Raw genomic sequence first — 24,860 nt, forward strand, 5'->3', positions numbered from 1 at the left:
ATGTCAGAAAGAGGAAACTGACTTGCTCAACTTCTAGTTCTACCTGGAGACAAGATACGTGCACTAAGCAAGCTTCTTCAGGCCAAGAGCACTTGCCTAACAGGAAGAGAAGAGGCAGTGTGGAGGAGAGATTTTGGTATGGTTCCATAGTCAAGCCAACTCTGTTGGGGGTGTGTTATGGGAGCAGGGCCAAGGGGTCTTAAATCAGCTTCCTTATGGTTGCTGATGTGTTTCTAAGTGGCTAGTCTTGGAAAAGAGTGGACTTTAGGGTCCTATTTCCATTTAGGGTTGTACAATCACCAAGTGCAGGATAACTACCCAGTCGAAAACACTGACCAGAGATAAGTCTTCCTGCTTCTGACACTTGTTGCCATGAACCGATCACCAGCTGGGTCTTCATGTGAATGCCTTCTGATGACAGAGAGAGCAGAGAATCCTGAAGCCCACAGCAGCAGGGGGAACTGAGTTAGAACTTGAGGAATGGATCTAGGTCTGCCAGCTCTCAGCCCCATGTTTAAAACTGAGCTCCACAAAATGTCAAATATTTTATTAAAGCCAAAATCCAGTCTGATTTCCAGCTGTGATCCAAATACCATACACAGGTTCAGTTGCCTCTCTGTCACAGAAGCCGCCAGCACTTAGGTTGAGACCTTCTGATCACTCATCTCTCCTCTTCCCTCCTCCGCCAGACCTACCCCTCCAGCCCCTTGTGGGGAGGCTGTGGGCTGGGCTGTGTTCCTTTTCTCCTCAATTTAGCTTTCCTCAAAGGTTCTCTAGTGAATTGGGAAAGGTTCTTAGAGCTTATCCAGAAAAGAAGGGAGAGAGGAAGGAAGGAAATTAAACCTTACAAAATGTCAAGTTATTGAGCTAAGTAGGAGGGACACAGGATCTCATTGGAGCTTTATGAGAACCCACTGAGGTGGGCAGTATTATCCCCAATTTTACAAACGGGGAACTGAAGCTCAGCCGTTAAGCAAGTTGCCAAAGACCGCATAGCCCATGGTGGAAGCGAGGTTAGAGTTCAGGCTCCCTAATTCCTGTCCACATTCAGTCCCAAGTAGAGCTGATCTGAATTCTAGAGAAATCAGTGATGGAGCAAATGCCCCACAGTGCGGATACCTTGGATTGGGTTAAATGGCAGCTCTTGGGGCCACTTGGCTCCAGTTATCTTCATAGCCTCTGCTGGTCCCTTGTCTAATTTCTAGACTGAAGGTTCTTCATATTGTGTGTCAGGGGTTGTGGGGAGAGGAGGGGAGAAACACAGAGATGGTGCTGCTGGTGATCAGGGAAGGAACCAGCCCATGGCAGAGCCTCAGGTGGCCTGGGCACCTCCCAGGGTGAAGTGTGCTTGTGTGTGTGAGGCATGGTGCAGTTCTGTGAGCTGAGACAGGCAGAGCCCCTCAGGCTACTCCTGACCCATCCTGAAACTGGGTTTTGTTCTTTATTTATTTTTTATTATTTTTAGACAGAGTCTCGCTGTGTTGCCCAGGCTGTGGTGCCGTGACTAATTTAGAGGTGCTATCATAGTGCACTGCAACCTCAAACTCCTGGGCTCAAGCCATCCTCCCATCTCGGCCTGCTGAGGAGCTGGGACTACAGACGTGTACCACTGCACCCGAGTTAGGGTTTGTTCTAATAAGGAAAATGATATTCCATTACACAGCTTAGATTCCTAAACCTCCATTTAGAAAGTGGATTAAGATCTCTTCTCCCAAAGCCAGTGGCATCCACAGTTAGAGTAAGAACCCAGAGTGGTCTTGGTCTCAAAGTAACCCAAACCTTCCACCTGCCAAGGATGGGGTGGCGTCAGGCTAATCCCGCCACCAAGCCAGCCTGTTAAAAATAATGATTACATAAAGAAAACATCCCGGAAAAAGAACCCCGACTAACCTGTGCTGGACTGGAATACACGCCTCTTTTTTTTTTTTTTTTTTTTTTTCCAGCCCTGTCAGGTTCTATTTTTTTTTTTTAATTTATTTATTATTATTATACTTTAAGTTGTAGGGTACATGTGCATAACGTGCAGGTTTGTTACATATGTATACTTGTGCCATGTTGGTGTGCTGCACCCATCAACCCGTCATTTACATCAGGTATAACTCCCAATGCAATCCCTCCCCCCTCCCCCCTCCCCATGATAGGCCCCGGTGTGTGATGTTCCCCTTCCTGAGTCCAAGTGATCTCATTGTTCAGTTCCCACCTATGAGTGAGAACATGCGGTGTTTGGTTTTCTGTTCTTGTGATAGTTTGCTAAGAATGATGGTTTCCAGCTGCATCCATGTCCCTACAAAGGACACAAACTCATCCTTTTTTATGGCTGCATAGTATTCCATGGTGTATATGTGCCACATTTTCTTAATCCAATCTGTCACTGATGGACATTTGGGAAGTGGGCAAAGGATATGAACAGACATTTCTCAAAAGAAGACATTCATACAGCCAACAGACACATGAAAAAAATGCTCAGCATCACTGGCCATCAGAGAAATGCAAATACACGCCTCTTGTTCTGACCCACCTCCAGAGTGAAATGAGCCACTTCTTCCTTGCATTGTTGCCCCTGTTCTGCTCATTCACGTGCTTGCTCAGCAGACACCCAAACAAAGCGTTTGGGGTTTGCCCAGCTGTTCTATTTCCAGCCTGTTCAGTTCATTTTAGGCCCCGCAGCCTCTGCCCACAGCCGGGTGCAGTCCCTCCTCCTTCCCCTTCTCTGCCCCTCCCCCTTCCCTGCCTGCTTTTTCTCTCACTGCTCCGTGGCTCCTGCTCCTCTCTCTGCCACTCTCCCTTCCCCCTCCTCCTGCTCTTCGTCTTCCTCTTCTCAGCTTCTGAGATCTGCTTTCAGTCTTCCCCTGTGCTTCCTCTCACCTACCTGCCTCCTTGAATCCCATTCCCAGGAGCTCACAAGTATGTGCAGAAAGGACTTGGGGGCAGCTCCTGGCCCCTGGTCCTCGGGAAGTGGGGGGAGAGGGGAATGGAAGATGGGGCCAAGGTGCCCGCGCACAGGGAGCATCCTTTCGAGCCAGTAGCTGTGTGGGTCTCCCTCTGGCTTCTCACTGCTTCGGGAAGCACACAGGTGTCACCACTTCTGGGTCACCAAGGGGGAAATGGCCATGACAGTGAGTTGCCTCCTGAGCACTGGTGTTCCAAGGCCCTGCCTTAAGCTGGACCTGCCTCCATCCTCTCAGTCAACAGTGAGTGGCCCTAGCAAGGAATTTCTGGAAAAGGGTTTCTAGTGCTTCTGTTGTGCAAGTCAGGCTTGCCAGGCAGGGTCTCTCAGTGTCAATGGGGAAGGACACACACTGAGCACTGTTTACTGCCTGGGTCTAGAGCCACTTCACATATGCCACCTCCATTTACTCGTCTGGGCAAAATCTCTAGATATATCATTATCTCCATTTCACAGACCATGCTTAGAAAGGTTAAGTCATTTGCCCAAGGTCACGTAGCTCACAAGTGGCAAAGCCAGTGGAGCAAGAATTAGCAATCTGGCCATGGACCAGGAATCGATGGCAGTGGTGGTGCTGGTGCCAAGCGGCTGGCCACAGAGCCAGCGTAGGAGCATGGTCAAAATTGCCTGTGAAATCTATCTGTGAGATCTCCGTCAAGTTACTCTCTGGTTTCCTCACCTGTAAAATGTGAGTGATAAAAACAGCCCTTACCTCCTGGCGTTGCTCTGATCCATTAAGCCATGTAGGGGGCTTGGGCTGGTCGTAAACACTCAATCCATGTTAGCTATTATAACTTCCAGAGGCACCTGCCCTCTGACTCCGGAGGAACACCCAAGTCCTTGAGAGAAAGCCAGAAGAATGATAACCTTTTGCCTCCAGTGGTGCTTCAGGAGTTCCAAAGGACCCATCCATCCACTCTCACTTAATTATCATCCCACCTTGGATGAAGGCAGGGGAAGCTTAATTCCCATTCACAGATGTGGAACCTCAAGCCCAGCAATAGCACAGGATTAGCTCCGACCCCTCTGGAAACAACCCTTGCCAGGCTCTTTTTCTATGTCCACTTATGTAGCCGGAGTTTCGTCCAAGAGCACAAACCTGAGCACCTAACTAGCACTCAGAGAGTTGGGGTGGGTGCGAGGCTCACAGAACACCACTAATGAAGACTGAGAAGGAAGAAGATGGAGGCAGAAAGTACCCAGGACATGAGCCCTGCCGCTGTTCCAACTTGACTGTGATATAAATTGTAGCTACTAACATCAGGAAAGAAAGGCCCAGATGGCTGAAGCCTGGAGAGTTGAGGGGAATGGAGAACTTTGGAAGGGAGCACTGATGGTGAGGGTGGCATGGGTGAGAGGAAACTTGGCTGGCACATGGTGGTGGGATGGCAGAGTGAGAGGCCCAGGATCCCAGATAATTATTCTGGACAAATCTTATGATCCAACCATGGACTAGAATGATAGGGGTGAAGGACAGAAGTCAGCAAAGCGCAGCTAATTCATTCAGTCCTTATTCACTCACTCATTCCTTTGTTCACCTTTGAGCTCCTGACCACTGAGCAGGGGTTGGAGGTAAAATCATCAATAAGGAAGGCATCCATAAATGAGTAAACAAGCAACAAGTTATCACGGCGGTAGGTGCTATAATGGAGGAATATACAAGGGTCTGTGAGAGCATAAAAGACAGAGGAATTCTCCCTGGGAGAGCCCAGGAAGGATTCTCAGAGGTGACAGTTGAGTGGGTCTTGAGGGATGAGTAAGAGTTTGCCAGGCTGAGGACACAATAGTGGAATGTAAGAGGGGAGCACAAGGAGCAGGAAGATCTTCCAGACAGAGGCAGCTTCTATTGCATATCACTTTCGATTTCTCTTTTGTGTGCCACGTCCTTCTTTGTTCATTGGAGTCAGGCCAGAATTCCTTGCAGAGCTCTGGCCTCTAATTTGACCCACACAGGAAGTTTTGGATTTCTTCCTCTCCTAATCAAAAAATTATCTATCCTGCTTGGAGCCCTCTAGTGCTAGGACTTCCTATCACAGAGAACAAGGCTCTTACTCCACAAGTTGAGAGAAGGTCAACAGTCCTGTCTCCTGGGAAATAAAATATTTGCATACTAAATTCATACTAGAGTGCTGATGACTGACACAAGATATTTGCTTGTGCATAGATCAGAAAATGAAGAGAGTGAAGAGAGCAGGACGACTCTGGCAATGTGTGTGTATGTTTGGGGGCCAGTACGTAAGGGGACAGTAGTTAGCAAGAGCCTCTGGCAGGGATGGGAAAGAATGCAAGAGAAAGATGGATAGTATTAGAGAGCAACTCTCCAGTCCTGTCCAGGGAAACCCAGCTTGTCACCACCTAACACTGAGGCCCAAAGGGAACCTGGTATCACTGCTGCCCTCAACATCCCGCCCCCGGGCGCCCTGGGAGCTGGTTGCCATCTCTAGTGGGGTGCTGAAATGAGGTCCCTAATCGATTTTCTAGGAGGGCAAATAGTGTCATCCCCTCAGGGGTGGAGCCCGTCCTGGGGCACACAGCGGGATGCTGCCGGGGTGTTGGAAGGGGGCTGATTGTGACTCCTGTTCCCTGGTACTGTGGCTGCCTGGTGCGGTGAGAGGATAGCACAGACTGGTCTCTCAGCAGTCTAATTAGGAGGGAGGCCCCAGGAGCAGCTTTGCTGTGGTGGCAGCCCTGGTGGTGGTGGTGGTGGCCGTGGTAGTGGCACAACTCTGCTTCCCATGGCAGCTTAGGAGCCGCCACCCCAGGGAGGGTCACCGTGGCAACGGCTACTCTGGGAACAGATCCTCCGGGCCTCTGAGGCTGGCCCCTGGTCTTCTCGAGGGCAGCTGGCAGGCCTGGGCCGGGCATGGGGAGGAGGCAAGGCACCTGTCTCTGAGCCAGGCCTCTGGGGCCCCAGGCCTGAGGCATGGAGGAAAACCGGTGTTTGTCTTCCTTCGTTTGCTATGAACATTTGATCACTGATGCTAGGTTTGGAGTTAATCGTCCTTAGACCAGGGGCTCAAAATGAGGAGCTGAGGGGAAGGGAGCTGAGGGGAGTCTCCAGGGATCTCAGAGATGGAACTGGGCCTCAGGTTAAGGAATCTTGGGCTCTGGTCCCTCCAGAAGTCTCTGCAGGAGCAGTCTCTCCTGCCCCAGGCAGCCCGGGGTCTGTGAGCTGAGAGCTCAGGGTGCCCTCGGTGTCAGTGGCAGGCTGGAGGAGCCCTGCTGTCCCACCTAAGGCTGGGGCAGACCCAGGAGGCTCTGAGAAGGCGTGGGGTAGGGTTCTGGCTTGGGGTGGACACCGGGCCAGGGTTCTCTTTCCCTCTTTCCCACTCCCTGACCTCACTGCCCTCCCTTCTTCTCTTCTTCACTTTTCATCAACCCCTTTGCCCCTCCCTCCTCTTCCTCTTTCCTTCTTTCTCACTCTTCCTTCTTATTCATTGCTTCCTTTCTCACCGTCTTCTTCATTCACTTCAACATTTTGCTGAGCACCTACTCTTTATGGACCACCAAGCTAGGCCCTCGAGTGGGAGCTGGGATGAACCAGCACCTCTGAGCAACTCGCCACTGTGGGAAGAGGAATTTGACAAGTACCAAAAAGTACCAGGTAGAAAAAATGGTAGGTTCTAAAAGGAAGAGAGAGGAAGGGCTATGGGAACTCTCTCTCTCTAAGGCTTCCTCATTATTCTGACAGTTTCTCAGGCAGGAAATGCATAATGTAAAAAAAGCTTTCACGTTATTCCCCAAGGACTCCCAGGAATGTCCTAGAAGTGAGGTGCAAAAGCCAGCTGGAGACAGGGCTTGTGACGGATAAGAGAGGATGGAGTTCAGCAGCTGCTTGTGCCAGGCCTATCTCCAGCCCATTCATTCATTTGTTCATAAAATATTTACTGAGCCCCTCTAGGCCCTAGCAACTTACAGGGAAGCAGGCAATACACAATTTATAGTTACAAAGGACTGTAAGTACCATGAAGAAAATGCACTGGCTGCAGTGATGGAAACTGACAGAGGCAGAGGGGCGTGGATGTGTGAGGGGAAAATGCCTCACCAAGAAAGTGAAATTTACAGCCAGGTCTTCTCGGTCAAGAGAAGGAGGTGGGGTGAGGCTGGGCTAGGGGTAAAGTGGTCCCTGTGAGAGAACAGCAAGTGCAAAACCACTGAAGGTGAGAGAGCTGGGGATGTGTGGGAAACTGATAGCAAAGTGAGCTGCTGGTCTCAGGGGCTGACAGCAGAGGCACGAATAGGTCTGCGGAGGCAGGAAGGGCCTGAGGAGCAGCAGGGCCTCACAGGCCCTCCTAAGGAGTCTAGATTGTACACGAAGTAGGAACCCAGCCATTGACAGGGTTATAAGCAGGGGTGACATGATCTGATCCAGTTTCCATTTGAAGACACTCTCTCTCTGGTGGCTGGGTGGCGACTGGTGGCAGAAGGGCAGATGGGACCCAGGGAGACCTGGGAGGAGGCTCCTGCAGGAGTCCGGCTGCAGGAATGGGGTGAAAAGCAGGAAATGCGAAATCCCTAACATGTATTTCAGAGCTAGAAATGTAGAACTTGGTAACGGGTTGGAATATGGGTGGGAGACATTTTTTGTCTATTGGTCTTCTGGCCTCTCTCCCTGATTAGAATGTAAGTCCCATGAGGGCAGGGATCCTGTTGGTCTTGTTCACCATTGTTTCCCTAACGACAGAGTACAGATGTTTCATAAAGATTTAATGCATGAAAAATGAGTGAGTGAATTAAGGAATGAGAGGGTAGTTTTGACAACATCTGTCTCAGCCTCAAGGTGGATGGTGGCAGCACACTGAGGGCGACCGGGGAGGCAGAAGGGTGGGATCACAGCTCAGCATCAGGGAGCTGTGAAGACACCCAGGCACAGCCACGCAGGCGTGTTTGTGAGCAGGGAGAGCATGGGGAAAGGGGTGTCTGTTTGGGTCCCTGTTGTACACCCAGCATGTAGAGCAGTACCTGGGACAGAGATGCTACATATGTTTGCTGAATGAATGAAAAAATGAATGAATGGAGCTGATAGGGGATTTCTGGACTGGAACTATACCTGTGGATGACATCAGCACCTGGAAGATGTTTAAGGCAATGGGAGGGGATGAGGTCACCCAGGAAAGAGTATGTGGAGAGAGAAAGGGAGCAAGCCCTAGCCCCTACCAGCAACCAGAAATTAGCAACTCTGCTAATTTCAGAAGCAGAGACCCTAACTCAGCCCCAAGTGGAAGCCTACATTTCTGGTAGACTTGTATTAAATGGCTATAGCATATGCTTGCTAACCACTGCTCTTCTAGGGATCCCTGGAGAAGCAGGCAGGTAAGAGCAGGGAGTGGAGGAGCCCCCACAACCCTGTGGGGAAAGAAAGGAGAGGCTTCCAGCACCAACATCAGAAGGCCTCTGACCCCTCTGACTTGCAGCTATAGCCGTTTGGCTCCCTCTCCTCAGCCCCTAAAGCTGGATCAGGCCCAACTGAGGCTGTCCAGGAGACAGCCTTGTCCCCAGAGTCCCCGGCAGCCCTTTAGCGTGATGCTGCATTTTGAATGTGGTTACCATAGCCCCAAGTGACTGAGCCAGCTCACGTGCTACCTCTTGTGTGGGTACCAGTGTATGCACACACAGGGCTTGGAGCCAGGAAAGGAAGGAAAGTGCTCACTGCAATAATGCCACAGGAGCCCCACGAGGGTAGGCACTGGATGACATCACGACCCAGGCCCAGGGCACTCCTGTCACCCCAGACTAGAGGAGACACAGATGTTTCTCTGCCCTGCCCTATACCCCTGATGGGCTGGGAAGAGGCAGAGAAGAATTTAAGGAAAATCTTGCTAGGAAAGGAGTTCATCTGAACCCCGTCTGAATACCTGTGTTCTGGACCTGCCTCCACCACTAACTAGCTGTGCATGCCACGTGAGTCAGAAAGTCTTAGGATTGGAAACAGTCTTCTAATTCCACCTCCCACGCCAAGCAGAAATCCTTCCCACAAACCCTGGTGCAGCACATGATCATCCACTGTGTCTCCAAACATTTTCAGGGAAGGGAACTTCACTACCCCGCAGGGAAGCCCATTTTGATTTGGTAATTTTGTTAGAAAGCTTCTTTTTCAAAAAGCCTGGGAGGACCCACACCAGATGTTAACAGTGTCACCTCTGGGGAAGAAAGTGGGACTGTGGAAGGGTGACAGGGGATTCCCTGTTGATTTGGTTTGGGGATGGTTTCCAATACCTTGTATTAAATAAATGTTTGAGACAGGGTCTCATTTTGTCACCCAGGCTGGGGTGCAGTGGTACGATCATAGCTCACTGTAGCCTCAACCTCCTGGGCTCAAGAGATCCTCCCGAGAAGCTGGGACTACAGGCACATGCCATCACACCTGGCTAATTTTTTTTCTTTCTTTTTTTTTTTTTTTTTTTTTTTTTTTTTGTAGAGATGGGGATCTCGCTACGTTATCCAGGCTGGTCTAAAACTTCTGGCCTCAAGCAATCCACTCTCCTCAGCTTCCCAAAGTGTTAGGATTACAGGCATGAGCCACCATGCCTGGCAGTATTAAATTTATCATAGCAAGGGAAACAACAGAAAATAAGGTTCTTATATGTACCTACTATGTACCCACAAAAATTACAAATCAAAAATTTCATTAAAAAAAGATTTTTTAAAATTTAAACCCAATCTGCCCTCCTAACATTTCCACCTATTATTTCCAGATCTGCTCTCTGCAATCAGAGAATAATCTAAACCCACTTCCCCATAGGTACCCTTTAAACACCTGGTAGTTGGGATCAGGTTTCCAAGACTTCTCCAGCTTGAGCCACTCCTCATGTAACTTGGGTTCCAGAGCAGCCCTACCCCTCTTACCCACTCCTGTGTGTCACAGAATAAAACTCCAGTGGGGTCGCAGAGGGAAGGAACCAAGCAGTCACTGAGCTAGGTGTTACCTGCTGCTAATTAATGAATGGATCCCAAGAGGTCATTCCTCCTCTTTCTGTGTGTGTGGGGTGTGGTATATACACGTAAAAGGGAGAGTGAGTTTAATGACTCACTTCTCCAAGCCTTGGTTTCTTATCTGTAAAGGGGGAAAACAATACCTTTGCTATGAGAATCTGTAGTTAAGGAAATAACATAAAAAGTACAAACTCCTACACTGGGGGTTATGACTCACGAGCCCATTCAGTTCAGACAGTGGCTAAGCATTGGACCCATAGAGCCTGACTGTTTTGAGTTCGAATCCCAGCTTTGCTAGTTAATGGCTGTGTGACTTTGGAGAAATGACCTGACACTGCTGTGTTGGTTTTCTCCTCGTAAAACAAAGGTAACGACAACATCAGTCTTGGAATGCATCTTTATAAGCATGAAATGTACTGCCCAGCACTCAATAAATGTTCGCTGTTAGGCATAATCATCCCCTCTTACTCCTTCGCAAGGAGATAAGGACTTCACTGAAATGAGGCTGATTCATTGAAAAGTGAGGACATCAAACCAAACTGGTCATCTGTTACTAGAGTGAATTGCCCCAAAATACTCCCCCCTCCCTCTAGCAATGGCTATGTGCTAGGCGCTGTGCTCAAGGCTTTGCAGGCCCCGGCTCATTTCTCCTCATGGCTCAATGAGGGAGATACTACCTCAGGCAGAAACTACATTTAAAAGATGAGGAAATAGAGGTTCAAACAGGTTGAGTAACTTGCCTAGGGTCACACAACAAGGAAGTGATGGAGTCAGGACTCAAACCCAAGTCTGCCTGACTCCAAAAGTCTGTCTTGTTCTTTTAAACAATGTCCTGTTCTTTTAACCAGCTCCCTACCTTGGGCTCGACTCCAGCTGTGGGGGACAGGAGGAAGCCAGAGCTCTTTCTTCCTTGACAGCACGGCCTGCTGTTTCCGTGAGGTGGGGAGAAGGGGCGATCTGCTGCTTCTCTTGCCCACCCCTCCACCCTCCTGCACACTGCCCCCTCCTCTTCTGTCAGCCTGAAAGGGTCACTAGGGACCCCAGCTGCCACCCCTTCAGTTCCCTCAGGACCACTCTGGCATCTGGTACCCCTGCTGTTGGCTGGGTTCTCAGCCCCTGACCATGAAATGGTTCCACATCGATCTACAGAAAAAACAGCCACTTTGGCCGTGGGCCCTGATGCATAATGTCATTATGGAGTCAGCAGCGCATCCCGTCCCATTATCGCCTGGCCAAGCTTTTCCAAGGCCAGCCTGGCTGCAAATGGCTTTCTCCTGTCTAGGGGGGCCACAGCTGCTGTTTGCCCTCCACTACCGGAGAAGAGATTTTATCTTTAATTGACACTGGCTGTCTGCCACCCCCTTGCCTCGGCTGGCCCAGGCTCCAAGTCCGATCTTTCCTTACACTTCAGGAACAGGCTTCCCCTGGCTGCTCCCCTCTCCTCGGCCATGCCCTCCTCACCCTGCTGTTCTACACTGCCCGAGACAGCTCCCAGGTGTGTTCGTATCCTTTCGTGGTGCAGCTGGACACGGAGATCTCAGAAATCTGTGGAGAAAAGTCTGAGAGTGACGGGAACAGGGCAGGGAGGGAGCTGACACTGTACCACTACTATAGGTCATGTCACAGGTAGACACATGACACCAGGTCAGGCTCTTCACTCTGTCTCTGAAACAGGGGCCATCATTATCCTCTAACAAACAGGGAAACAGGTTTGGTGAGTCACCCCCAAGTTACCCAGCTAGCAAGCAGCAAAGCAAGACTTCAAATTAAGGCCCCTACGGCCCTACGTGGATGCCCAGAGTAAGAGTGAGGAGTAAGACAAGAATAAGGAGAGGTGAGCAGGCAACCAGACCCGCCAGAGCCCAGTGCAAGATGGAAATGCAGGGCCCCTCTTCAACCATTATTAACTTCATCATGGTGACAGCCAAGCATTAAACCCAGCGTGGGGCCCTTCTGAGTGGCTGCACAGGTTGCACACCCATGAAGCTGGCCCTGCACGTGCCCCTACGTCAATGTGAGAGGGATAACAACAGTGAGAGCCAAGGGCCACATCTGACCATCACTTGCCATCTCCCTGTCCTATCTAGGCCCAGGATGTGTTCACTCTCCATCTGTAACTGGTCTCCAGTTGTGCCACCAGTCTCTAGTTGGCCTCAGTTCATCAGCCATCCAGTCAATAACTTTGGCATCCCCAGAGCCTTGGCCCATTTAGAACTGGTACAATTGCAGGGAGGAGGGGAGGCCCGCTGCACAAACAGAATACAGTAGAATTCCTTAAACAAAAAACAATCTTTTCTTCCATGTTATGGCAGGGGTTTAGGGACAGCAGTGGAGATTAGAACACTGTCTGGGACTCGGGGTCCTGGGTTAGTCCTCTTTGTGTGGCTGTGGGCTGATGACTTGTCCTCTCTGAGCACTAGTCTCTCCCTGTAAAATGCAGGGGTCAGGCTGCACTGACGATTCCTGCTGGAGTGGGGTTATGCCGAGTGTGTGCACTCCTCAGGTGTCAGGGGTGAGAGCCCCAGGAGGTCCCGATAGACACAGAGCCAGAAAGGAGAGGCAGAGGCAGGTGCTCACACAGCAGGAGCAGCAGGATGCTCCAGATGTCTTTATTGGGGCTCGAGCACAGCATGACAGTTGGAGGCATGCGGACAGGGCACAGGGCCCAGCCTGAGCATGCCCCAGACACACACGAGAGGACAGCTTTAGAAAAGGACTGACCAACACCAGGGAGGAGCAGGGAGGGAGGGCCCAGGGAGGGGCAGAGGCCAAGGCTGAAGGGGTCACCTGGCCTCTGCTATTGCACGCATCCTCTGGCCACTGGCCAGGAAGTACAGTATTGCAACTGGTTTCCTCTCGCCCAAGGCTTCCCTTCTCAGACCCCCTGGGACAGATGGGCAGACAGATCCCTTCCCTGCCCATCTGCCCAGCAGCATCTTTGACAACAAACAGACGAAAGAGACAGAACAAAATCAAAAATAAAAAAGACAAAATGCCCCCCCTAAGTCAAGGACATAGATGGGGTGGAGGAAGGAGTGGAGGAGGCTGCAGAGGAGCCCCCTGGAAGTCCCCCCACAACGAGGGTGTGGGGTGGGAGGTAGAACCCCAGTCTGGGGTGGGGTGGGGCTAGTGAAGCAGTGACCATGGGGGGAAGTCTGTCCTTCAATAGACTTCACCAGGTTACTTGCTGACAGGGGAAACACCCCTAAGACAGGAGCCTGGGACCACCCAGCTGGACTGGCAATTCCCAGATGCACTTTTCTTGGGACCTTCCACCCACACAGTCAGCAGAAACAACAGAAATCAGTGAAGGGGATGGGAAACTCTGGGTGGGGCAAGGGCTTAGGGAGACAAAGCCTAACAAAGAAGACAAACCACCAATAGCACGTGCACTACACACAAGAGTATAGTATGTATGAATATAGATACTATATGTGCATATATATCTCTTCAATGTACAGTAGAACAGAACATCAGACCCAGATGGCTCTGGGCCCCGAGGGTCGCATGGGAGGTTTTCCACCAGTCCTGTGCAAACAAGGATATCTGAGTCTTTCCCAGCGAAATGATTCTTGTCTGGGTTCCAGAGTTTCCCTAAGCCTCTGGCTTTCTGTCTGTCTGCCTGTCTCTCTCATGTTGGTGCCGCTTTAAGAGAGGGTGAGGACTTCAGCCTGGGCATAGTTGGATGAGAGGGCGTCTTGGCAGGTCTCTGTGTTTAAAGAGCACAGGTGTGAGACACTGGGACGCACGCTTTCGGCTCAACATTGCCTTCTGGGTTGGGGGGACAGGGAGTTCAGCAAAAGTAAGGGAGAAACAAAGAATGAGATGTTAGAAGGAAGTCAGCTGCTGACCCACAGGGTGTGGGCTGAGGAGCAGGCCAGGAGCAGAGCTGGAAGGCATGAGGAACCCAGGGCTAAAAGGCCAGGAAGAGCATGGATGGGTCAGGGAATGGGGTGAGCCCTTCACCCCTCTGCCAACCCAACTCTGGTGACTCAGGTGATGTTGTAGCTCATCGCCATATCTGTTCAGGTAACCACTAGCTCCAGGAACCACTAGCCTCTTAGGTCTTCAAAGCTCCAGTGCAGTGGAGAAAGGGACCATAGCTCTGCAGCCTTGCATGGAGGCAGTGAGGAAAGTTCCTGGTGTGGCCTGTGGCTCACAGGCCATCACCCCAGCTGCTGCCTGACCAACTCGAGCTCTCCCCCAAGTAGCTCCATCTGCTGTCACCACCCTGGGATATTCCATTGTCCCAAGGAGCTGGTGAAGAAGGCTCCTGAGTATGATGCCATGTCGTGCCCAGCCCCCTTCCTCAATGTGGCAGGAACAGAGTCCCAGCAGTTGGAGGGCATGCAGCCTCAGGTGAATGCTGAAGGGGAAGGTCACGGAGGACGAATGTGCCTGTCTCAGGAGAGAAGGTCAGGAAATAGTACCTTATTGAGAAACCCGACCCCTCAGAGAGCCCTTTTGGGATCCCATCCTCAGCCTGGGATGTCTATGACCTGGGTCTTTCCTTCCCCTACCTTACCGGTGGGAGCACAGGTAGGGCAGGTAGGAGTACTGCTGTCCCAGCTGCAGATCTGGGTCAACAGTGGAGGTGGGAGTTCCAGACCTGCTGGGACAACCCCTGTAGCTCTTGGGTCTGAGGTCTAGGGCTAGGCCTCCTGTTAAGGCAGAGTGCAGATGTGGCATCCAGACCTCACAGTTTCCATCCTGGGCTTTGGGGTGCCTCTATCACCTTTCTAGGGAAGTGGTGTCCTCATCTTGGGGTGATGCTGTTTCCATCTTCTTAAGACTGTATGCCCCAGCCACCTCCTTAAACACTGCCCCTTTGGCTACGAGTGTTCTGGGCCTCTGAGTGCTATCCTTGAAATCAGAGGAGCTCAGGGTTCTTCAGAGCCCCACTTCTGAGGACATGCAGACAGAGCTGTGGTCTTGCCCTGGACACCCGTCTGCATAACTTAAGCAACACCTGCCACTGATCCCCACTCACTAGGGGACAGGGGAGTGCCTCTGGGCTCCCTGCAGGCAATTAGGCCCTAAGATGCACTGGTGAGAATGCCTGGGTTACTGAGGGGACTTGGATGGGCACTGTATGAGACAGAAGGAGTCACAGCAAGGCTGTCAAGTGTCCCAGAAGCCAGGGAGCAGAGCAGCCCATACTGAGATAAAGGCCTTAGATTGCTTTTCCACTGGCTTCCATGGACTCTCCATCCTCAGGGACCTCTGAGAGTTGGGGAAGGGTCTTCCTAGGAATCTCGTCCTGGATTCTTACCTATTTGACCCACCAGGGGTGGGGCAGGGATTTCAGAGGGTGGCACTGGCCAGAGCAGAGCAGGCCCTCCTCTCCTCTCCCAGGAAGCTCTGCGAAAGGGCAGCCTAGGCCCTGCGGCCAGACCATGGCCTCCCCTCTGGCTCCTGTCAGCCAGCCACTAGGTTGCAGTGCTCTTCCCTCTGGTTCTACCTCTCAGAAGCCCTGAAAATTGGCCTCTAGGTTGCCAGTAGCCCTGCTACAGACTGGAAGGTGAGGTTGTGAACTCCTACCCAGACTGCCTCCCAGTTCTGTGGGAAGGGGCTGAGCTCCAGCTGCAGGGGAAAAGCGTCTGACAGCAAAGTAGTGGGTGCAGGTCCAAGTCTAGTCCAAGGAAAACAAACTCTACTCTCAGATGGTGGGTGGGAGAGAGCCTTCTCCCAAGGAGGGAGGCCCAAGGCCTGGGTAAGCCTGACGCCTGTGCAGGCGGCCACTTCCTGCGGCAGTGCCTGGTATGCAGGGGTTCTGCAAATTCCTGGGCTCACCCTGCCCTTTCCCAGGGCCCTGGGCAGGCCCAGAGGTGCTAAGAGGTAATAAGGGCAGACAGTCTACTCAGTCCGCCTGCTATCTGGGTTCTATCTCTCCCAGATGAAGCCAGAGAGCCAGGAGGGATGTGTGGGAGCCAGCTCCCCGAGGCATTAGGGCTCCAGCCTGGCACTGCTGCATCTTGTCGCCCAGGGACATCTGTGCCCACCATAGGGGTGCCATGAACAGGCCCAGCCCTGTGGGAGGGAAGAGAGGGAAGGAGGCGGTGGGTGCCGTGGAAACTTGGGCTCCTGACAACTTGAGGGCTGCCACAGAAATAGCGGCCTCGGTTCCCTGAATCAGAAAGGCAAGTCAGAGGAGAAAATAGCAGTGGCATCCCTGCTAACCTGCATACCCGGCTTGTGGTGTCCCTGTCAGAGTCCAGGCCCTCTGTGCCAGAGAGCCCTGTCACTGTTGGGGGAGTGGCCCTCGCATCTCCATCCTGTTCCACAGGCTTCCCCATCCCTGTCACTTCAAGGGCCTGCTCCCTCCTGAAGGGCAGTTGCATGGAGGCCCCCACATCCCCTCTTCTCAACTCTTAGGAGTCAGGTCACTTCATTCTCAGAGCAAGTGGGAGGCAGGCCCCACAAACCACTGCAGGGTAGGGGTAGTCCTAGCACCCACTCTGAACAGACCTTTCCAGAAGGACATTTCTGCGTCTGCCCAAGACTGAGGGAGGTGCCGAGATGGGGACACTCCCGGCACAGGCTTTACCCAACACCCCAACCCCATGCAATAATCTGCTCTGCCTCTGCCCAGCCCTGATGCTGCCCTGCCATCCTATCTTTGCCGACCATGGAAGGAGCCGATCTGGACCTTACTTAGTCATTCTCTCCGCAAAGTTGCATAATCTGACTCTAAAAATTGCCAGGCGCACGGCTCTGCTGTCAGGTCTAATTCCCATCAGGTGAAACAGGAAACGTCTTGGCTGAGGCAACCTTGTTCCTCAGGCTGGGAGTGGCAGGAGCAGGTGGGGGCAAGATGGCCTCTGTCCCCACACTTCCCCTCAGCTGCCCCTGCGCAAGGTGTACCCCTGCTCACCCAGTGACTCACAAACCTGTTGTGCTCCTGGGCTCGTTAGGTAAATGAATACACTTAATTATAGAAATTAGATGAGCCTCCGGTTCTGGCAGGAATACGGAGCGCAGAGGCTGGGTGGGAACGGCAGGTGACTCAGAGGCAGGGCTGGGAGTTTGAGGGAGAGGGAGAGAGAAGAAAAACTGTCGCAGAAGCAGGGGAAGCAACGTGGAGAGCGATGCCGCAGCTCGGGGTGCAGAAGGGACACCAGGTGCTGCCAGTGGGAGTCACCACTGAATCTGGGCAGAGGCTTCCTGAGGGAAGGGCCTCCCTCGCCTAGGCAGCCCGCCCACGGCCTCCACCAAGCCTGAGGCTACAACGCTAGGGACCGCCACCTGCGCCCCAAGCCAGAGATAGAAACCATCAGGCCTCTTCTCCCAGGGCAGCACTGCTCATAGGCACTGCCCTTCCAAGGAGTCAAAGCACCTTTACACCGGCAGAGATGCCCCACGTGACAGCCTTGTTCCTTGCTGGTCTGGGTGTGGGGTGGACAGACAGACAGACAGACAGGCTGTTTGGCTACTGGTTAAAGGCTATGAGGAATGGAAATACATTCACAGTGATTAAAAATATTAACGTAGGCCTGACTGCTCAGCAAGGCCGACTGGCCCCAGGCCACTGTGCACACATACACGCCTGGTGGCTGAGACTGGCCCTGGTGGGACCCCAAGAGGGAGGCAAGGCTGAGAGGCAGGTCCGGGGTGTGCACCTACAGCCCAGGAAGAGTCCAATATGGGGAGAAGCTCTGGGATCGCTCTCCCCTTTGCTCTCCGGTTCCAGAGCTGAACCTTTCGGGAAGCTGAAAGCTATGGAGGAGAGGTTCAGGGCCTAAGTTCTCCTCTGTCCTGACTGCTCCCTCCTGCTGCCCCTGTGGGCCCTGGGGAGTCCGCGCTGAGGGCATGGAAGGGCACCTGTTTGTGCGCATGTGCCCAGAGGTGAAGGTGCAGCTAAGGGGCAGAGTGACCAGGGGCTGGGCCGGTGAGGGGGTGGAAGGGGGTGAGCAGGAACTTTCTCAGAGGGTAGGGCGAGCTGTATCGTGATGCCAGTGGAGACAGCCCCAGGCTGGTTCCAGCCGCTCCAGCTATGTTGTTTAGACTCCGGGACTTTCCACAGCCTTGGTGAAGAAAAGGCACATGGGTCAGTGGGCGCAGCTCCTCAGGGTCCATGCTCCAGGAGACACTGCAGGGCAAGTGGCCCTGGGCTGGGGTGGAGGGGCCTGGCCCTCCTTGACTCTCCCTGGTCTCTAGGTCTCCTGGACTCCTGAGGACAGACTCCAGAGGCCCACACCCAGCTGACTTTTGTCCTGTCCTGCCCCCAGTTAAGCTCCCCACTAGCTCCTTGATAGTCCAGCTAGACAAAGACCCCACAGGCTCCAGCATCAGCCTTCTTGACTCTAAGAAGCCCTAATTATAATTAGCACCTACCACCATCCTCCCAGGGAACTGACACTCTGACACACGGGCCTGCGTGGAGGAGGCCCAGGCCCACTCACTCCTGGTCTTAAGCGTAACCTGAGTGTGGAGAAGTGCGGCACAGTACAGTGTGGGGAAAGTTGCCGAGTGCACATTGGGAGTTTGGCGATGTTAACTGCCACGCTTGCTTAGCAGGGCCTGTTTCCCAGCAACCCACCTGTTCCTCTCGAAGGTCACTCTAATTGGCTGAGCTACATGCTTGTTGCCAAGAAGCAGTGTGGAGGCATCCTGAAAACAGAGCAGCCAGGCCCCACAGGAACCCCAGGGATATTGGATAGTGGGATGCTGGCTCCCCTGCCCCATGCACGTGCACATGAAACTCCTTCCCCAGGTGCAGTCCACTCCCAGCACCTCGTGGTCCCTCCTGACTGGTACCCTCATGGCCTCTTCCACACCTATTTCCACTGAGCCCCTCACAGCCCAGAGAGGAAAGCAGGTGTGTGTGGCACTCAGCTCTGTGTGTTCAAGTCCTACACAGTGACCGCTCCTTCCAGATTGTCCGCTCAGCATAGTCCAGCCAGAGCAAGGCTTTGGGCCTGAACAGGACACAGTGGAACCCACTGCCTGTTTGGGATGGTAGGCAAGAGAGAAGGCCAAATCCAGGGCCCAAGGATAGGACACAGCGGTGAACAAAGGAACACAGGCGAGGGTAGAGGTCTGAGCACCCTCCATCTGCAGCCTTTTGTTGGGGTTGCTGGACCACCTCCTTCTAGGCACCAGATCGCGATTCCTGTTTCTGCCAGTCCACAGAATACATGCCCAGCACAGCTGGACACACACCTTTCAGGGGCTGGTTAGACTCAGGGTGGCCTGGGGCTTCCATGGGAACAGTGGTACTGAAAGGGCTGAGAAAGAAACTAGAAGGTGCCCACAGAGCCTGCGTGGGCCGGCAGGCCACGGGACATCTTCAGAGGGACAGAGGCATCACAGGCTATTCCTGTAGCTGCCACTGCCCTTTCCTCACTCAACCTAGTTTGGGTCTGGAGTTTGGGGACAGAGGGAAGTGGGGGATGGGAAATCCAGCTGGTTAAGAAGTGGCGGAGAACCTGGGGAAGAGCTCTGTTTTGGAGGGAGTCAGGGTTTACTCTAGCAATAGGCAGAACGTTGAGGGAGGTTAGGTAACAGGGACAGGGCAAGGGAGACGAATAAGTGATCGAAAACTGGGTAGGAGGGCCCGGTCCTAAGACCCCTGGTTCTCAGCCACCACGGGCCCTCCACAATCTTTGGTCATTCCTAGCTCCACAGCCTAACCTCTGCCCTTGCCTTGCTGCAGGCTTAGGGCCTGGGGATGGAATTTCAGCCTTTTCTGACAAGCAGAGGATGGACTGCTCCTTCTACGTCTCCAAATACTGAGAACATTCCTCAGATGGGACCCACTCTTCCTGCCCACCTACCCCACCCCCTGGTCATCTCTGGCACTGCCTCAAGAGGACAGTCACCCCCTAGGTGCTTGCAGATGGAAGTCTGCCCATCCTGTGCTCCAGGACCCCTGGCACAGGATGGGAGGATGTGTGGGGCTCCCTGACTCCTGAACATTGCTGGTACCTCAAGGGGTGACCTACTTGGGAAGGCTTAGCTGTGTTTAAGGGAGGCCTAGGGAGAGGCTGGCAGTGACCCTGTGAAATGGGGCCTGAAGGCAGCAGTGGGAACGAGAGGTAGAAAGAGATGCAATGGAAGCATCGGGCGGGGACCCTGGCCTTGCGTGCTCTCAACCCTCTAGCGCTGCTCTTTCCCATGGGCAGTTGGACGGGAGCCGTGTGCCCTTTGAGATGAAGGAGGCCTTTCTAATCCAGGGACTGGGAGATCGGGTACCCATTCTAAAAGCGAGAGTTCGTCCAAGGCAGAGGAGATGGCGGCCATGGTCTCAGGGGAGGCGGGGACCTCAAGCTCTTGGGGGGGGACTCGGGAGACTCAGCTCTGTGGGGGCTCCCCCCCTGTGCAGCTTGGGAAACCATACCTTTCCGGACACTACCATCGGCGCAGGCATAGTCCCCAGCGCTGAGCAGGAAGCAGGCAGCTGCCTTCTTGTTTCTGTCTCGAGTGGTGGAGCGTCGCAGGGCCCGGCGCTCCTCAGGGGTGGGGGAGGAGGCCAGGGGTTGGGTGAGGCCAGCTCCCTCCTCATCGGACAGCACTGCATTGGCATCGCCATTCTGCTTAGAGTCTGAAGGGGGCACACAGAAAGGAGGCTGCGTGAGGGGCCACCCGGGCCTTGCTCGTGAGTCATCTGGGGTCTCCCAGACCCAGAGTGTTACTTCCTCAACCTCAGGAGGGGCGTAGCATCTACCTGGGAGGCAGTGTTGTCAGAGCCAAGGAGCAGAAGGCAAAAGGCAGGATGCTGCACTTGGTGTAAAATGACTTCCCTCCCAGCCTCAGCCTAGGGTCTCTCCTCGGGGATGAAGCCACAGCGCAGAGGCCCTACAGCAGCGACTCCTCAAATCTGCCTGCTGACGGCTGCCCCAGGAGATCAGCCCAAAGCAGGCCGCAGACTCTACTTCCTCCTTGGGTCTGGCTCAGGCTGACTCTTGGATGAGTCTGCATTCCCTTGGAGAATACCTGGCTTGTTAGGGGTGAGGGGTGGCATGGCAAGGGTTAAACCTATAAAGTAGTATCCATGCTTTCTCCCTGGATGACAGTCATTCTTGTTCACTGGGCATCTAGGCCAGAGTCCTGTGCCCAAAAGGCCTAGAGCCCTCTGCAATTAGGGCTGACCTTTGAGGAGGATACCATGGGAAAAGCTCCGACGCAGCTCGCAAGTGCTGTGGGCTTAGTCCCCACCCCTTGCCTCTGTCAGGCAGTAGCACAGGTGAAGCTGGGCCCTTGGATCTGGAGAAGGGGGTGCTACTCTATCTGAAGACAGTGGCCCTGCCATTGGCCAGGCATGCCCTTACTGTGGCTGCTGTCAGGGTTAGGCTAAGTGCAAGGCTGATAGGGCCACAGTTAAGTGTACCTTGAGGAGCTGACTTAAGGACTTCTACATTTTAATACTGGGATTCTCTTTATGCGCTGAATGGGCCTCAGAGTGCAGCTGAAATTCCCCGGGAGATTAATATTCACAAATTAGGAAGCAGTGCCACTTTGGTGGGGGAGAAATGGGAAGCCTGATGGGTGCTATTCTATCAAGGCCTTTGGAAGACCCAGGCCCCTGACATGACCCCAGGGAATAAGTGGACCCGGGCATGTATGATAGGCACATGCCAAAGGCCACAGGTGAGTGTCCCAAGCTACGCGCCTCTCCTGCAGGGTCAGTCCCACTTTGCCCCAGAGCTTACCCATAGTCTCCTGGCTCCAGTCCAGCTCCCCATACCAGGAATTCCATACCTTTCCCAGGAGCCCAGCCTACACATAACAGTCAGGATGCTTTTCCCTCTCTCCAACCTAAATCCATGTTGTTGGGGATTAAGCTGTTTTCCATTCCCCAACTCCTGATTCAGGGATGGAGATGAGCTTTCTTGGGATGGCCTTTCCCATCCTTGAGGGACAGGATTCAGATGCCCAGGCTCTCCCCTTCCAGGGCACAGATATTAGTTTATTCCATGTTCTTCCCCTTCCCAACACTGTCTGGGCCACTCCTTCCTCAGTTCCTTTCCACCCCATGTCAAACCCTGAGCCCAGGACTCAATCTAGCTTGTGCTGAACAGAAGGCAGCCTCCCACTGCTATTACGTTATCACATTTATTAGGCCGAGATACCAGACTCGAACGTTTGCAAAGAAGTGATTCATGTGTTGACGTACCTTGGAAGAACAGCTGCCCTGCTCATTGGCTAATATTGACAGTGCCTGACATTTGTAAAGTGGTTTTAACTTCTCAAAGTACTTTCATATCTGTCATTCATTCGGGTCTCTCAAAATCTTGAGGGTAGGGTATGATATTATTCCCATTTTACAGGTGCCTAGAGATGGGGGGTGACCGGCCTCAGGGCACACAGCACAGTGGCCAAGACTGGATTTAAAACCAGGGCGTCTAATATACAGCCCCATGTACTGCTCATCACACCCTACCCTGGGTGGAATACTCAGTCCAAAGATCCGATGTTTGGGAAGCTATTAGAGACCCAGCCAGAGGATAGAGAAATTCGGCCTCAACACCCTGCCCTCATAAAGGCACCTCTTATGCTTACGGAAGCCCCACACAAAACACATGCCCAAATCCCAAGGGCCGAGGTTCATTTGGAAACTCCCTAGGCCACTGGGGGAAAAGGGATTTTCCTTCCCAACCCCTAATCTCACCTGCCCGTTTCCTCTCGATCATACCCTCTTCCCGGGCAGGGGGGCTGGTATCACTGTAGGTGCTGTCCCGGGGGGAGGTCTCCTCAGACTTGCAGTACATGGGCGACTCCAGCTGGGCCGGCCGTGGCACGTGCTTCTTCCGCTTCTTGGGCAGCTTCTGCTTGGCCATGGCCAGGGAGTAGTACATGCCAAAGTTGTTGACGATGACAGGCACCGGCATGGCGATGGTAAGCACGCCAGCCAGCGCACACAGTGCCCCTACCAGCATGCCTGACCACGTCTTGGGGTACATGTCTCCATAGCCCAGTGTCGTCATGGTGACCACAGCCCACCAGAAGCCAATGGGGATGTTCTTGAAGTCGGTGTGGTCATTACCCCGAGGGTCGGAGGGCCTGGCCCCGATGCGCTCAGCATAGTAGATCATGGTGGCAAAGATGAGCACGCCCAGGGCCAGGAAGATGATAAGCAGCAGGAACTCATTGGTGCTGGCCCTCAGCGTGTGGCCCAGCACGCGCAGCCCCACGAAGTGGCGTGTGAGCTTGAAGATACGCAGGATGCGCACGAAGCGCACCACGCGCAGGAAGCCCAGCACGTCTCGGGCTGCCTTGGACGACAGGCCGCTCAGCCCCACCTCCAGGTAGAAGGGCAGGATGGCCACAAAGTCGATGATGTTGAGCAGATTCTTGACGAAGTCCAGCGTGTCGGGGCAGCACACGATGCGCACCAGGAACTCCAACGTGAACCACAGCACGCATACACCCTCGATGTAGGTCAGGATGGGCTCTGTCTCTACCTCCCGCCGGAAGTGCACGCTGGTGATGTTCCCCACGCGGAGGATCTCTGTCACATTGCGGTCGATATTAAAGGCCTCATGTGTCTCCAGGCAGAAAGTGGTGATGGAGACCAGGATGAAGAAGAGAGAGGCAAAGGCCACTACCTATGGGCAGGGGAGGAGAGCAGGGGGCAGCTGTCAGATAGGGATGGATGGGCCTAGCTGGGGACATGGACTTCTGCATGAAGGTTACCAGAAAGGGCATTCCAGGGTGAGAGATGGGATTAACATGTGGAGACAGGGCTGGAAGTCCCTCCTCAGAGGGTCTTTATCCATATGCTTGGGGGCTCTCAGGCAATGATTCCCAATCTTTGTTACAGAAGACCGAAGCTGCTCTTGGCCGGAAGCAACTGGTCAGGGATCTACAGCTGCCAGACCTGCCTTCGATAGCTTTGCCCACCTCTGACCCATATGCATTTTAAGGCTTGTCAAGCTGCAACAGGAATCTTGTTACAATGCACTCCTGATCCAGAGGCTTGGGGCAGGTCCTGTGATTTTGCATTTGTAACAAGCACCCAGGTGAGGCTCTTTGTCCATGCACCACAGTTGCAGTAACTGGGCTTTAAGGCAATGGTCCTCAAAGTATGGTCCTGGACCAGAAGCATTAGGTCTCTGGTCCTTTGGTTAGAAACGCAAGTTTCAAACTTTACCTAAAGCTACTGAGTGAGAAATGCCGAGGGGTAGCATCCAGCAATGTTTTAACAAACCTTCTAAGTAATCCTAATGCACACTAGTTTGAGGTCCACTGTATGAAGGGATGCTCAGAGGCAGGATGCTGCAAGGAATGACCCTGGACCACTTTCTGCTGGCTGAGCCTATTAGCCATAGTCTCTTCTTCTGCCTCTCACCTTAGGATGTCCCCTCTGACTGCCTAGGTGGTGAGGAAGTCCCCGAAGGCAGACAACATGCGCACCATGGCAGTGGAGAGGGTGGTCTAGTCGCAAGAACTAGTCTCACTCCTTCCTACAAACTGACATTTCCTGGAACTCTGAGCTCCAAAGAAAAAGGAATCACACCCATCAGCATCAGAGTGGCAGGGGCTAATCCCGACAGCTGCTGGGATCTCAGCTAGAAGGATGACAGCAGCACTCGGCAGAGGAACGGTGGCTGGGTTTAAGTGTCCAATCATTATGAATGGAGATGAAATGCATGTGTAATAACACCAATTATGGAGCCTTCATGTGTTATTCATGCCGTGCCATCCACCACTGTCAGGATGCCCACTGATGACATCCAGTCTCATGCCTCCTGCTGCCGCCTATCCTGCGTGATGGCTGGACTGGGCTTCCTCCTTGACCAGATATGGCTGTGCCTAAATAGGTGGGTAAAGGAGGTCTGTGGGCTCATGGTACCATTTGGTAATCCCCAAGTCTGTCTGACCCACCCTGATTTCCACCTGGCTGCGTGGGCAGGCACTGGCATGTGCCCATCCCCTATCCAGTGAGGACTCAGAGAGGTTTTCCGCCCTGGGAGTCTGCACTGGGATGGGGAAGGCATACCTTGTTCTTAGTACTGCAAAACACCAGTGAAGAATACAA

At 53.1% G+C, this 24,860-nt stretch overlaps 1 protein-coding gene across 12 annotated transcripts in view; it reads right to left on the minus strand.

The window, feature by feature from the left end:
• The window catches only part of KCNC4 (potassium voltage-gated channel subfamily C member 4), an 87,574-nt gene that overhangs the window by 51,322 nt on the left and 11,392 nt on the right, over positions 1–24,860 (minus strand). For 3 of the 12 annotated variants that reach the window (XR_010588181.2, XM_073999431.1, XM_045365631.3), the window contains exons 2-3: positions 22,491–23,427; positions 20,220–20,423 (exon numbers count right to left, since the gene is read on the minus strand). Coding sequence is in view for 11 of the 12 variants with exons in the window: in XM_073999431.1 (XP_073855532.1) it covers positions 20,220–20,423; positions 22,491–23,427 (1,141 nt within the window). In the remaining variant the exon portion in view is untranslated. Of the gene's footprint in view, positions 1–12,453; positions 14,279–15,393; positions 17,905–20,219; positions 20,424–22,490; positions 23,428–24,860 lie in introns of those variants that run through there. The other 9 variants (XM_073999468.1, XM_073999471.1, XM_005542420.3 and 6 more) reach the window with 8 other exon arrangements.

The sequence above is a fragment of the Macaca fascicularis genome, chromosome 1 (assembly GCF_037993035.2).
Source record: "Macaca fascicularis isolate 582-1 chromosome 1, T2T-MFA8v1.1".
Classification (NCBI taxonomy): Eukaryota; Metazoa; Chordata; class Mammalia; order Primates; family Cercopithecidae; genus Macaca; species Macaca fascicularis.